This window comes from Primulina tabacum, chromosome 2 (genome assembly GCF_025594145.1).
Source record: "Primulina tabacum isolate GXHZ01 chromosome 2, ASM2559414v2, whole genome shotgun sequence".
Taxonomy (NCBI): Eukaryota; Viridiplantae; Streptophyta; class Magnoliopsida; order Lamiales; family Gesneriaceae; genus Primulina; species Primulina tabacum.
The window spans coordinates 6,519,981-6,534,393 of record NC_134551.1 but is presented as its reverse complement, the minus strand read 5'-3'; the positions used below and the strand labels follow the sequence as shown (position 1 = coordinate 6,534,393).

Below are 14,413 nucleotides of genomic sequence, written 5' to 3'. Positions count from 1 at the left end.
TCGTTCTTTGGATAAAGCTGAAATTCCAGCAAAAGGATAAAAGGAAAACACATTCTTCGGTCGCGAAAACATCCAAATTAATGTACTGTTTGATTCGATTGATACGATGATGACTGATTTATAATGTATAAATGATAAATCTATATATATAGTAACGGAGCCAAGCAGACGGGTGGATGCGACAATCTCTCTGAAATTTTTTATTTTATCGGTTAGAGACCTAAAAATAAATAAATTTTTTCACTTTCTCCCTAATATTTACTCTTGTCCTACAAAAATTTTAGGATTTTTTTTGCCACCAACCTCAATTTTCTTGCTCCCTCTACAAATTATAATAATGAAACTTGAGTCAAAGAAAAAATGGATGAAAGGTCCCTGTTTCGGTTTTCTATTTCAGATAATTGGAATTGAAGTATACGTCCTCATTCGGCTTGATCACAGTTTCTTGATGAAGGAACACATGCACAACATATTCCGAATACAGCCTAAGACGAACTCGAGAACTCGCCAATATACGTTATCTGCCACACTTAATTGATAGCCTGTCATTTATGGATCAGTCTCAAACATTTTTGGGGGAAATCATGGTTCCAAATGGCCAATATCGAGTTTAATTCCTTCCATCTATGCACTTTTGGATTAACAATTTCTATGTTATGGATGTTGCTTATATGACGGAACCTTGCAGATAGTATATTCCATTTCTACTTCTTCTTTAAATCAACACTTGTGATATGTCACTGATATCTGAGGATGTACTGCACCAACATGTTTATCTTTCATATTACTGTCTGAAATATGTCAAACCCGAAGACAAGCGTCTGAACGAGTAGGAATAACCAAGCAATGGAGAGTTAAGTGAATAAGGAGAGTGGATCCATAACCATGAGCTGCCCTGTGTAACCATCCATTCATTTGGTTTCTGTACATGATACTCTAGACTCTGCTAGAGATGATTGAGAAAGAACTTGGAAAAACATTGATATTATTTAGTGGTTTGGATCCGGTGTTGTGCACAAGATGTAGGGTTCACATGATCCAACGGCTAGAGGATCCGAACTCATTATTTAGTTGGGATGGATGCATGAGTATATTTATGTCCTTTCGATTGCCACAATACTTTCTTCATTATTACGCATCTGTACAAATGTTTCGTCAAAGCATGAATATTTTGGCAGGCAGCACTGATTTTTGATTCATGGTTTGCTATTCATTGCTTTAATGTTTCAAGTGCCATTCTTTTCTTTAGGAACAAGGTGCAGTAGAAACATTGGTCTTCTGTTGTTTGGCATTCTTGATCGTTTTTACTTACGAGGGTCAAGCGGCCATATGTACTTGACAAAAGGTGAGTTACATGCAACTCATCCGATGAATCTATCAAGCATTTATTTTTGGGATGCCATTTTAGCTCCACAATTTGGTAACAAATTTGGAACCACAGAACCATAACAACTCTCGGAAGTACTGCTATAAAGTGCTCAAGAAAGAATTTTCCGGCCCTTACGTATCACAAAAATAAGAATCATGGCGTCATCGGCTACTGTGTGGGTCGCGAGGAACGGTTAATGAACGGAAAATGAAGCGTGGTGCGTATATAACCATATTCATGAAAATCAGCACTGATGTAATACGTAACCGAATATAGATAGAAATTACATATTTGCACGAAGAACTCCTAAATTGGATGAGTACTGAGAACAATTCATCAATGCCAAGTGTGGCATATTATACAGGTATCACATCCATCATTCATTGTATATGTATATGGCAGCTCAATTACATAACAAACATTTCATTAACTATTTTTCCTTTGTTCAAAAGACAACAATTGCAATAATCGCATAATGCAATTCTCGGTCATAAAAGGCTCAGGCGCCTCTTCCAACATCATAAATGGCTTGGGCGCCTCTTTCCAGCATCGGTTCTCACTCTCTTTACAGGATTCGCCCATCCAACAGCACTACCACCACTATTCCCTTGTTGAGGAGAAAGGGCAGCTCGACTTTGTTGTGCACCAATTTGCTGCATCAATCCCAAATCTTTGGTGCCAGAAAATGAGCTTGGACTTTTAATATTAAAGCCAAGGCCAATAGGTGACAGAGGACCTGCTGACCTATTCCCTGCTGCCTTCACTGCTGATTTTTCCCTGTCTTTCCTCTTCTTTTTGCAGATAACGAAGTCCCCAGGATGAGTAAACGGGTGTGCATTATCCTGTTGGCTAAGCTCGCGGCTACTGCTACTTCCAAGCCGAAGCTCTTTTTGTGTATTATAACTTCTGGTCTTGGTGTCCTCCATAGTATGGATGGCTGCTCGAGTCTGTGGCTTCTGAAAATGACCATTGTCAGAATCCACATCCTTCACTAATTTCTGGCGCTTGGTCTGACTAGCAAGCATCTGTCTTGAAGCACTGGCTGGTGTCGAAATTGGACCAGAAAAAGACATAGAATTTCTGGCTTCTCGAAAATCAGTGTCTGGAAATGCTATCTTCAAGATGTCAAAGAAGAGATCATGTACTTTCTTCGCTTCCGACCTCACCTATTGCATTGGATCATCAGTTTATTTAGTTCAAACAAAATAATACAGAAAACAAGTTAGTTTGTAGTCATTCATCCATTCTGTCAATAATATAGACAGGTTGAGTTGCACTCGATAGGTTCAATTGCTCTAGAGAGATGAAAAGTTCCGAAAAATTCCTTGGAGGATGCTTATATCCACCCAGTCACATGGTTGAATGAGTTAAACTCGAAGGAACTACAAAGACCAAAGAAACAAGACTCTGGTAAGTGAAAAGGTTCTCAATTTGGAGTGTTCTGCTTGACAAATTCATTAGACCAAAGTAATATCCTCAAGGTTAAAAGCAAATCCAATGTCCACTTGCTCCTGTGAGATGTTCTGTCTTTTAAATTCTTTGCGGGGGGAGAAAATTCTATTTATCTAATATCATAACAGTATATATTGTGTCTTTATACATGTGAGGACCAGAAAACCAGGCCACCGAGATAAGGCGAGGCTTGGACTAGAGATTTGTCTCATAACCTCACCATACTTGCTTGTGATGCTTAATATAGTTGCAGGAAAAAACGCAAGTTTGGACAGAACAAGGAGTGGATAACAAAAAAGAAAAGGAAGCAACAGAAGTTTGCCTGCTGATAGAATTAATTACTACCTCATAAGAGAATCCATAATACTGCAAACCACACTTCAACACAAGTTGCACATCAGATACAAGCTCCATGACACCACTGTACTCAGATTTGTCTACACGAAGGTCGATCCTTCTAAAGTCCAAAAGGTTATTCCCTGCCCCAGCCACAGGATTGGACTTCTCAATTCTTTTCCAAAGTTCAGTTAGCAAGGGTATTATTTGATGACCTTCTTTATCTATTCTTCTCTGGAGCTTACTGATGACATTCTTGCACTGCAAAACAGAAATATGAGAAAACCTTACTTGAACACACAAAAGGAAAGAGATGGAAAAATGACAAAAGCATTCCCCTGTGGAGACACAAAAAGAGAGCTGCAAGAAAACGTGTCAGATATCTTCCCAACTCAACTCAAGTATAGCATAATGAAGATTAGGTTTACCTTTCTCTGGATGACCTCAGACATTTTATAGACACTACCAGTAGGCCTTTTCAATTTATTGTCCCATTTTTCCCTTGGTTGTTCCCGAGTATAATCTGGAGTAGATACATAATTAACCGCACCAGATTTCATAGAACCATGCAAATTAGCTATAGATGTTTTCCTGGAGGGTAAACTACTCCTGTTCTTCATGGATAAATCATTTTTGTCAGTTTTCAATGAGCTAGGTTCTCCAACATTATGTGCACATTCATCCCTTTCCTGGAATGCATTTCTACCTTCCACCTGAAATTGCAATTGAGAACGATTCTCATGGCGAAGGGATGACTTCTTAATATATTTCTCTCCTAATCTATCTGCAGGCCTTGAACGATACCGAATACTTCGTTTTCGTTTAATTTTGGGCTGCAAGACCTGTTCATCTTCACCTTCATCACGATCTTGAATCCAGCTACCAGATTGCTGGTGGTCAATATGAGAATCACCAGATGCAGCAATTTCCCCTTCTTCTAATTCATCTACCTGGTAGAGATAAAAGCACATCAGAAAACTCAACAGATTCAAGAATATAGCATTACGAGACCAGTAAGAATGTTATACGACATACCGACTTCTTCGAACGGGAGTTGGACCTGTCATCTAAAGCAGAAAGTGATCCAAATTTCTGAGAAGACGCGGAAGGAGAAACCATCCTTAATAACCTTTGACTGTGTGAAGAAGATCCAGATGAACCTGCTTCATCAAGTACATGGTTGTTTCTGATGCTTTCCAAAGCTCTTTGGGATTGGTATCCATCAGCAGAAACAGGGCTTTCTTCTTCTGACTGCTCGTTATTAAGTCGTGGAGCCCCAGTAGATTCATCATCTTCAAAATCCCCAGTTTCTCCTACTCCTTGTACAGAATATCGATTCCTATCCTCCGAACTAGCTTCAGAAAATTCTTCTTCTTCGTCATCCAATTCAGTGTAAATAGGAACTTTCCTCTTGGGACGCCCCCTCTTTCTCTCGGTCTCATGAACGATGTCACTGGATTCTAAACCCACACCTCCTCCATAGAAGACATTCTTTGATGACTTCTTGGATAAATTAGAAATTGTGGTATTTACTTCTTTAGTACTTGCTCGAAGCCATTTTGGAACTTGATCATACCGAGTCATATCTTCTGCCCAGTCAAGTTCCTCGTCCATTTGATCAAAGAGCTCTACTTCCGCATCACTTCTGGAAATCATCCGATTAACTTCATGAAGAGAAGGAACATCATGTACAGTTTCTTGGTATCTCTCTTCATCATGCAACAAGGTTTCTAAGGTCAGGCGTCTCTCTTCATGTGTAGTCCTTTGGTCAAAACGACCAGCATTTATAACCTCATCAGCCATGTCAATCTTATATTGTTGGATGTTATTCCGAATGAGGCTCTCAATAGAACCCACATAACGATCCTTCCCAGCAAGGTCGTCATCAGAATCAACTGCACCTTCACTCCTGATCTCATCTTCTTTCTGATGGCTTGGTATTTTGTCTACCACAGCTTCCATATAAATGACTTTTACCTCCCTAGTCTGCCCAATTCGGTGTGCCCGAGCAACAGCCTGTTCCTCATTTTTTGGGTTTGGATCAGGATCATATATGATGACAGTGTCAGCAGATTGAAGATTCAAACCTCGTCCAGCAGCACGAATGCTGAGTAAGAATATAAAACAATCAGTATCAGGTCTATTGAAGTCCATAATAGCACTCTCACGATCTTCCAAACTAGTTGTCCCGTCGATTCGTCTGAAAACAAGCCTTCTCCATTGCAAATATTCCTCCACTATGTCGAGCAGTTTGGTCATGGTGCTAAATAGCAATACCCTATGGCCAGTTCGATGAAGCTTAATTAACACTCTATCCAGAACCCACAATTTTCCGCATGATCTCACAAGAAAATCCTTTGAAAAATCACTAAAATATGGATAGTTGAGTGAAGGGTGATTGCATGATTTCCTTAGCTCCATGCATCTGTTATTTAAGGTCTTGTAAACTTTTGGCTGATAAATTGGATTCTTCTGAACTTTGAGCTTTTCATCTTCTGGGTCAACTCTTAGAGTACCAGTGGATTTGATCCAGTCATATATGACACTCTGAATGGAAGACATTCTGCATTTCAGGACAATGGAAACCTGCATTTTTCAAATTACAATCAGTAAAAACCGATGTCCCAAAATACTGATATAACTAAAAGGGGAATACCTTGGGAGGCAGTGATCCTTCCACATCTTCAACACGACGCCTAAGCATAAATGGCTCTAAAATTTGATGAAGTCTATGGATAACTATCACCTTCTTCTCAGTCTCAAGCCAGTCATCCTCAGCATTGTGTGTAGGACCTTCTTTTTGAAATGGTTGTGAAAACCAATCGTGAAAAGCTTTTCTATTATCAAATACTTCTGGGAGCAATAGGTTTAAAAGGGACCATAGTTCTTTAAGATCATTCTGCATACAGAGAGGAGTAAAAAATACATGGAACTTCTATCTAAAAAAAAATATGAGGAAGGAAAATTAGAACCCCAAATATATTTATTCTCATTCCAAGGGATGGAATCCACATCACTTTCGTGAGGTGTTAGCAAGGTTCATGTATTGGTTTGTGTGCTTGACATCCTCAATACTGGAGTATATTTAAGATAATTGCGGTTGGCTATATTGGCATTCTTAGTGCAAAGAAAACACTTAGTCCAGTAACTCGAACTTCTCAGTAATTATGAAGATCAATGGATTTTAAAACTTCAGAAACCCCTCCATCTCAGAATGATGACTGGTTGGTCTATAAACATCGAAGTGGAGATTGAGAAGATATAGCAACAGTTATTAAATTTTGACTTTTGACAGGAACAAAAGAGACAAGAAAACATTGTCAGACTCAGTTGAGTGTTTTAACTAAATCTAGGAGCATTTGGAGAACATTAAAATTATACAGTCCCTTCAGTACTGTATTGGACTAAATATGTATTGTATAGCACCAAGATCGGAAGCAATCATTGGTGCAATGTCAATCCACGATCAACAAATGTAAGGAAGAAGAACGACAGGCTCTAATCTTTTGAAAATCATCCAAACACATGTTTAAAATTCAGTGAGGGTTTTCATTCGAAGTTATACTAAATTCAAAGACTACTTCATTCTTGCCCACAAACAGGGAAACTCACTAAAAGAGGAAGTAAACCTGCAATGGTGTTCCAGTGAGAAGCAAGCGCCTTTGGCATCGATATCTATCAAGATCACGAGCTAGAACTGACTCTCTGTCCTTCATTCGTTGTGCTTCATCAATTATAATATACTTCCAATCAACTTTTGAAAGTTTTGACCGATCATACATAATGAACTCATAGGTTGTCACAAGGACATTAAACTTCACCGCTAAGACTTCCTACATAGCAGATAAAAATATGGAAGTCGGTTAAACAGAAAGCATCCTATCAAGCTAATTTAAAAGGAACATACAATATTTGCCTTACTTGAGAAAACAATTTTGCCCTTTGATCTTTTCCACCAACATAAAATATGCAGGAGACAGTTGGAAGCCAAATGTGGAATTCACTCTGGAATTATAACTAAATTAGGCATGTTATGGAAAACTACTCGTAAGCATTTAAATGGAACATCAAAAGTAGCACAACCTTCCAGTTCACCAGAACAGCATTAGGAACAATGATAAGATGTGGACCATAGTTTCCTTTAAACTCCATTAAATATGCAATCAAGGACATGACCTGTATAAGTAAAAATAGAAATGAATCTCTAATCATCACCCATAAGCTTCCCAATCAATTGGATGGCTGCTTACTAAATAATGGGGGAAAGAGAGAACATACAAGAGCTCCAACAATCGGGCAAGAAATTATGTGCAAAACAAATGTCACCTTCTCTTGAAGGCACTAGCACCAAATCTTCTAAACCAACAAATATTAAAGTAATTCACCTGAACGGTCTTCCCAAGACCCATCTCGTCGGCCAAGATTCCATTTAATTTGTTGTTGTACAAAGATAACATCCACTGCAAACCAACCTGCATATTTGAGTTTGAGAAGAAAAAACAGATCACTTCCCAATATTGATCTAAAAGCGAATAGTCAACTGCAATACTGAGCAGCCAAATGTCATCAAGGAATTGTATTGGCATAGAAAGGGTAACTAACAAGCTGATAGTCACGTAATGTTCCAGCACGTAACATCGAGGGCTGCCTAGTGACCCTTTCACTAACAGCATGTGCGAGATTGTAATACCTGGTAGAAAACAATAGCTTAATAGGCATTAAAACGAAGAATAAGTGCTGTATGATTAATATTATCTTAGCCTAATTATTGAACCACTATGTGGGATTAGATTAGATAAAACAATACATTGTATTGTGCATATCAGAAATCTAACAAAAGCCTTACTTGTTAACGGATGTATTTTCTTTTGGTGCATTCATCTCAGTGAATCGATTCCTTATCATCACTTCTTCTCTAGCACAGGCAGCAGCAGCTCTTACTTCTTCCTCCGAGAGACCCTTCAGTCCAGAAAATGGTACAAATGACAATAAAAAAGTATCGCAATTTCAAATAAGTTGAAAAAGTTAACCATTAATAAATCAATAAAATCGTCAGAATAAAAAATAGACCCTAAGAGAGTTATTTTTTAAAAAGGGAAAAGGCTAGATAATTAGACAATCCATGCAGACATACGACACCTCATATTTCTCCTACTGAAATCCAAAATTAAATTAACCTTTATACAAGAAAAATCAATGCAACTTGCAAGTTGCATGATTTGAATGAAAAACTCGGTTGACAAGCCAATTTTCTTCACGTGTGACAGATTTTAAGAATACACTCATTTCACCAGACCAACATACCTGGACTAAACACTCAAAGTCGTCATTATTTCAAAGCATCTTTGATATTTGACGAGAAACACGATATCCAAAAATGGAAACGGGACCGGATAGAAGAATTTTTGTCCTCTCAAATCCACGCCTTTAGTAATGAAAAACGCCAAAATAAGCACATCAAACATAAGAACAGACCAAACCGCAGCATCAGCTTTTAAACAAAATAGTACGAAAATAAGAATCCTTCTCGTTGAAATCCAAGAGCTGAAGAAGGTCATTTAAATTCGATTCTTTTAAAATTCAGATGTAAACATCGGGTGTTTTCAGCATTCAACTCATTTCTTATAGGTACTACCGGTAAGAGCATCAAATTATCAAGTAGAAATCATTGTTGTCTCCTTAGTTAAACAAAGACAATTTGACAAGAGATTCGTATACTTGAACAACATGATACCTAGGCCGAAAGCATTACCAAAGATTCAATACATCCTTCAGAAACAAAGGTTTGTTAGTGTGCTCTGAGTGCTATTGGCCATGTGTGTGAGGCATGCGTACATGCAAGTGTGTGTCTGTGTGTGCGTGCGTGTGTGTGTGTCTGAGATTGAGATAGAGATAGAGATAGAGATAGAGATAGAGATAGAGATAGTGCCTGTGCACGTGCTGCGGCGACGGCGGAACTGCCTGCCTCCTCAACCTCCTGAAGATTTTTAGCTGCTGTTATTTTACTTCCTAATTTGTGAAGATATTCTTCAGTTTGAGTCAGGAATGACGACAGAACAGCATATCTTTCTGCAGCCTCGCCGTTGATGTTAGTTTGTTGTTCCAACAACATCTCCCTATATCTTTCCACATCATTATTTTTCAGTGCTTCCATCCTTTTATCACGGCCATCATCTTTCCTCTTAGAAAACTCCCTTAGCATTTTTTCATGATACTTGTGAACTCCCCTATTGCGAGCAATTCGAGCGTCGCGGATGATCCAGTGTGCCTCAAGAAGCTTCTTGCGCCACTGAAATATGGATTTCAGTTGCTTTTCTCTAACTGCCTTCTGACTAGCCTGAGATTGCCTGTTTAGCTCTAGCCGTTGACGCTCGCATAGTCGAACAAATTTCCGATATGGTCTATCAGGCATTGTCATTATCTCTATTTGTTGTTGCTCAATCTCATCCCTCAACCGTGCCTGAAGATCTACAAGCTGAAGTTTTTTTGATTCAATTTGTAGCCGTATAACAAGATCAGGTTTAAACTTCTTCCTCTCCAAGTTTACAGATAGTAATTTTTCAATCTTTCCTATTTTTTCTGCCCTTCTCCTTTTACAAATCTCTCCACCTTCCTCGGAGAAAAGATCTTTAATATCATAAGCTAGAACGAGATTATTATTATTGTTCATCATAGATGACCCAAGTGTGTCATGTTTCCTAGTAAACACTGGGAAATCAAACAAAGGGCCATGATACTTTCTAGTTGAACCAGTATCCTTGGGTTGAGTTGCATTGCTTGCTTGAATAGGTTTCTTAACTTGAATTGTTTCTGAAACAACTGGCTTCGAAGCAACTGCTTTATCCCTATCTACAGTAACATCACTCCTAATAGGAGGTGTCTGTGTTCCAAGATCAGTCCCATGTTCCAACTTCCCTGAAGATCCTTCATCTTGATGTTCTTCTTTCCCACGAGGAACCACAGATCTTGATTCCTTTGTTTCAGGCGTAGTGCTTTGCGTATTAGCAGCCGAAGAAGTTGCCTTGACATCTCTCAGAACTTCCTCCTTCACTTTACCTGCTCCAGCAGCCAAAGCCACAACCTGAGGCACTTTTTGAGTTGACTCCATAGATTTTACATGCTCATCTACACACTCTCCAGTTGACTTATCCTTGCTAGCAGTCCCAGGAGGGGGCAATACCTGCTGTATCTTTAAATCAAGTGGTGGAGGGGAAACAGCTTGGAGCAATTCACGTGGCAGAGTTGAATCTCCTTTCTGCAGGGCAAAGGAAAAAGCCTGTGGAATGTTAGGTCATGTTAAAAAAATTCAAAACAATTATATGAGAAAAGAAAATGATAAATATTGCAAAATTCTACAGTGTGTAGGATCAAACTCCCCTGACCTTCAGACGCCTAAATGCAAGTATTTGTGCTTTAAGTACGTGCAGTTGCTGCTTTGTAAATCCAACATGTGATTGTCGCATCTGGGGAAATGGTCCACCAGCAGGTGTTGACAAATTGCCCACCTCCCCATCACTAGATGGATTTACAGATTGTCGGGGAGATTGATTAGTTTTCCTGGCATACTGGGCCTGAGAAGCTTCTGAAATGGATGAAGCTTTCGCAAGCATTAAACTTTCAACACCTTGGCTTGAATTCCCAGGTGATTGCATGGGATGAAATAGGGGCATTCCACTTCCAACAATATTTGGTTGTCTAGGAGTCAGTTGGTTATCTTTAACATGCGCAGAGAACTGCTGCAGTGATAGGTTGCTAGAATTGTCAACCAGAGCAGCACTAGAAGTCACACCCATACTACTAGACAAAACCTGCCTAACTTTTGAAGATCCAGACTGCCCAGATACATCGCTCGAGGAATTAGCATGGGGTGAACTTTCTCTTGCAACTTGCATTGAAGTACTGTTAGGTTTTGAAAAAGATGAAGACTGAATACTGATATTGCTGTCATTTGCTTTTTGCTGAGCAACCATTCTGGATTGCATTAGGGGAATTAGTTGAGCTATCACATTTGCATTTGCAGGATTAGACAGATCAATATTGTGCTCTCGCGCCAAAGACTGCAAGGCTTGCATTTGTGCAGCCATGGGGTTGTTAGTCATTTTCATGATATTTTGCTGGGTATGTGGCCCCAGCATGGATGCTGATGACATAGTTTGACCAAGACGTGCAGGATAACTAGATCTTGGTTCGCTTGATATGGACCGCTGATTATGATCTGCTGGTTTCTCACCGTCAACGACCTGCTCAGATGATTTTTTGGAGGTGGATGCCGGAGACATATTCCCAACTTGGATCAAATTTTTCATCCGCGTATCTTCATCTTTGACAAGAGGAAAAGATATCCCTGGTTTCATCTGCTGCTGGGATTGCATCCCTAACGTTGATTTCGGTTGTGCAGCCTGAAAGGCATGTTGCAAGTAAGTATGTTGGAAAGGATTCAACATCTGTTGTTCAGCACCTTGAATCCTATTGTGACCCTGGTCTTGAATATTAGGAGGGGCATGATGTTGGCCCGGATCAATTAACTTCCTGGATTGCTGAGGTAATTGCATGGATCCAGATGCCAAAACATTTGCTCCAGCAAGGGCCCCATTAATATTGCCAGCTTGGTAGGCTAAAAGGGCAGTATTCCCTTCGGTTCTCCTCAAAAATTGTTGCTGCAATGACTGAGAATTACATTCAGAAAGGACAAGGGAGTGATTACAATACACTTAATTTCAATAAGAAGTCTAAACCATATATTGCTTGTAATCGCAGCTAAATCATTTATAAGGAAATAGTTTGATAAAAAGAGAAGCTACCATTCAAGCAGTAAAAAACAAACACGTATTCAATCAGAAAAAATAAAACTGCGAACAGCTAAGAAGGCGCCACATTGGATCCATTCACTCAACTGGTGCCAAAGAATTAATCAATGCATCTCCGCATCCATCTAACCACAAGGCGTTTCTTCTACATCCTCCACATGAAATTTCAGTTCTAAATCGCATAGCAATTTATCGCACAATAGATACATAAAAAAATATATGATGGGAAAATGCAATGCATAAACTTGCAATTTAGGGTTAAGACACTTGATCAAAAATGAATTACGTATCATTTGGGTCAAAAGTTTGTGAGGCAAATCAATTATACTATATGGAGAAACTTAAATATTAGAATAAAAGGTCTTCAACTCCGCAGACTCTAGAATTCCAATATTCCAACATGCAGAACTTTTGAGCAATTAGTTTGGTGCAGATTGCAAAGTTGGTCCATTAACAGGAAAAACCAATGTTACAGACAGAGTACACGGAGTGGGATACTAGTATATTACAACAATATTCTAGCAGACAGTTGCAGAAGGGATTGAAACTTCAAATTTTGAAGGGTAGTTTTAATAATACTTATTCAGATGAGTTCATCTGAAAACTAAATGGTATGAGGGGAATAATAAGTGATGTCAAGTTGATTGGATCCAATGCAGCTAACATGCCTTTTATCTCTACCCTTCTCCCACTTCCCAAGGGGATAAACTTTGTTTTCAAGGGACATTAGTTCGCGACTCAGAAGAAATGAAGTTTACTGGAAAAATATAATCCACAAGGAACAGCTATATGTGATAATTCAGAACTTTGACCAAAAACCAAATGCATGACAAGAAATAACAAAAATGGTGAGAGCAGAAAAAAACATAGAGCATTCAGCAACAAATGGGTGCCACTTTTGAAATTCAGAAACACATCAAATAGCAAATACATTCTAAGATGAAATGACAGAGAAAAACAACCACCCTGAATTTGTCCTACGAACAATTATTGCAATGATTATGATCCATAAATTTTTCATCTTTTTTCAATAATTAATTTCACGCAAAAATCAAATCACATACATCTGTCAACTTTGGGCCATGAATCATCTGTGAGAGGAACTGCGACACATTGTTTATCAATTACCCATATAATTGCTGATGCACGCAATTTGAACAAAAAGGAAGAACAAAAATAACGACGACGATGATGATTATGAAAATGGGGGCAAAACAAAAAACAAAAACAAAAATTCAAACAACTTAATTCTCAAACGCCAAGAAAAAAGTCACTTTAGAATTCCCACCTGTCTTTGTTGCTGCTGGTGATCAAATGCGGCAGATGAAGACGAGGATAGCGAAGCAGAGGCTGAAGGGGCAGTGATCCGTCCATGTCCGCCGCCGCCTTGCTGGGGCCCACCGCCAGATTGCATGAAATATATTAAAACAAGCCCAACCACCCAAAAAAATTAAAATGAACAAAAAACAAAAACACAATTGAAGCTATGGTAGAGTCAAGAGTCGTCTTCGCTGCCAGAAATTCAGACCCCGCCTGTGAGCAACATTAACAACTTTTACGAAATGAAAACCCTCAACAGTAGAAGCAGGTCACTGATTGAAATCACGTAGACCCAAGACAATGTAACCTCCAAGAAAACCCCACAAAAACCAGCGCTTCGCCAAGCTCCAGATTTCAGTCCACTCTCGATTCCCCTCAAGAATTCACACAAACAGACATGCGTAACATCCCATAAAATCCAATTATTACCCCAAGAGTACAGTTAAAACGCCGTCATTTTCACAAACTCTGACCCGTTTAAAATCCACAGACCCCCAATGCCCCACGCATACATATAAAGGCATACGTGAGCAATTATAAATTAGAATGGGTTGCAAAGAATTGAATTTTTATAGCGAAGAAAGAGGGATTCTTGGCTCAAAATGGTGGGACCTAGGTGCAGATCGATCTGATGGCCGGCGATTCACCCGAACCTGTCGGAAGATTGCACTCTCTCTCACTCAGTGTAGGTGCTTGTCTGTGTGCTAAGAATTTTTCACGCGATTTGCAATATCTGGGCCGAGGGTTTTATGTGCCTACAGCAGCGAAGTTAATTTTTTTGGTTATTTTAATCAACTCTTGTTTGTGCTAACCAGTGTTAATGACCGGGTAACCTATCAACCCGACCCGTATCGTATCCATTTTTATTTAATTGAAATTATAATTATGTTGTGATGTTATTTTGTATACAAAATTAAAATATTTAAGTTTCTGAATTTTATTAATTTTTTGTATGTATGATGGTATGATGATTTTTTTGTATGTATGATGGTATGCTACATTTACATAAGGCAAAAACTTGTGTGAGACAGTCTCACGGATCGTATTTTGTGAGACGGATCTCTTATTTGGGTCATCCGTGAAAAAGTATTACTTTTTATGCTAAGAGTATTACTTTTTATTGTGAATA

The 14,413-nt window shown here is 38.9% G+C and overlaps 1 protein-coding gene across 3 annotated transcripts; it reads right to left on the bottom strand.

The window, feature by feature from the left end:
* Positions 1-1,659: 1,659 nt before the first annotated feature.
* Positions 1,660-14,056, bottom strand: LOC142528400 (ATP-dependent helicase BRM-like). 3 transcript variants are annotated; one of them, XM_075633447.1, is made up of 14 exons: positions 13,253-14,056; positions 10,540-11,823; positions 9,087-10,433; positions 8,004-8,116; positions 7,760-7,847; positions 7,543-7,629; positions 7,241-7,333; positions 7,079-7,162; positions 6,787-6,990; positions 5,814-6,056; positions 4,193-5,743; positions 3,586-4,107; positions 3,167-3,418; positions 1,660-2,535 (listed from the first exon to the last, which is right to left on the bottom strand). In XM_075633447.1, exons 1-14 carry the CDS (start codon positions 13,376-13,378, stop codon positions 1,888-1,890), a joined length of 6,642 nt encoding a protein of 2,213 aa, XP_075489562.1. In that variant the 5' UTR covers positions 13,379-14,056; the 3' UTR covers positions 1,660-1,887. The 3 variants fall into 3 exon arrangements, with proteins under 3 accessions (XP_075489562.1, XP_075489573.1, XP_075489568.1); XM_075633458.1 differs by having other exon boundaries at positions 9,087-10,412; XM_075633453.1 differs by having other exon boundaries at positions 10,540-11,814.
* Positions 14,057-14,413: the final 357 nt, after the last annotated feature.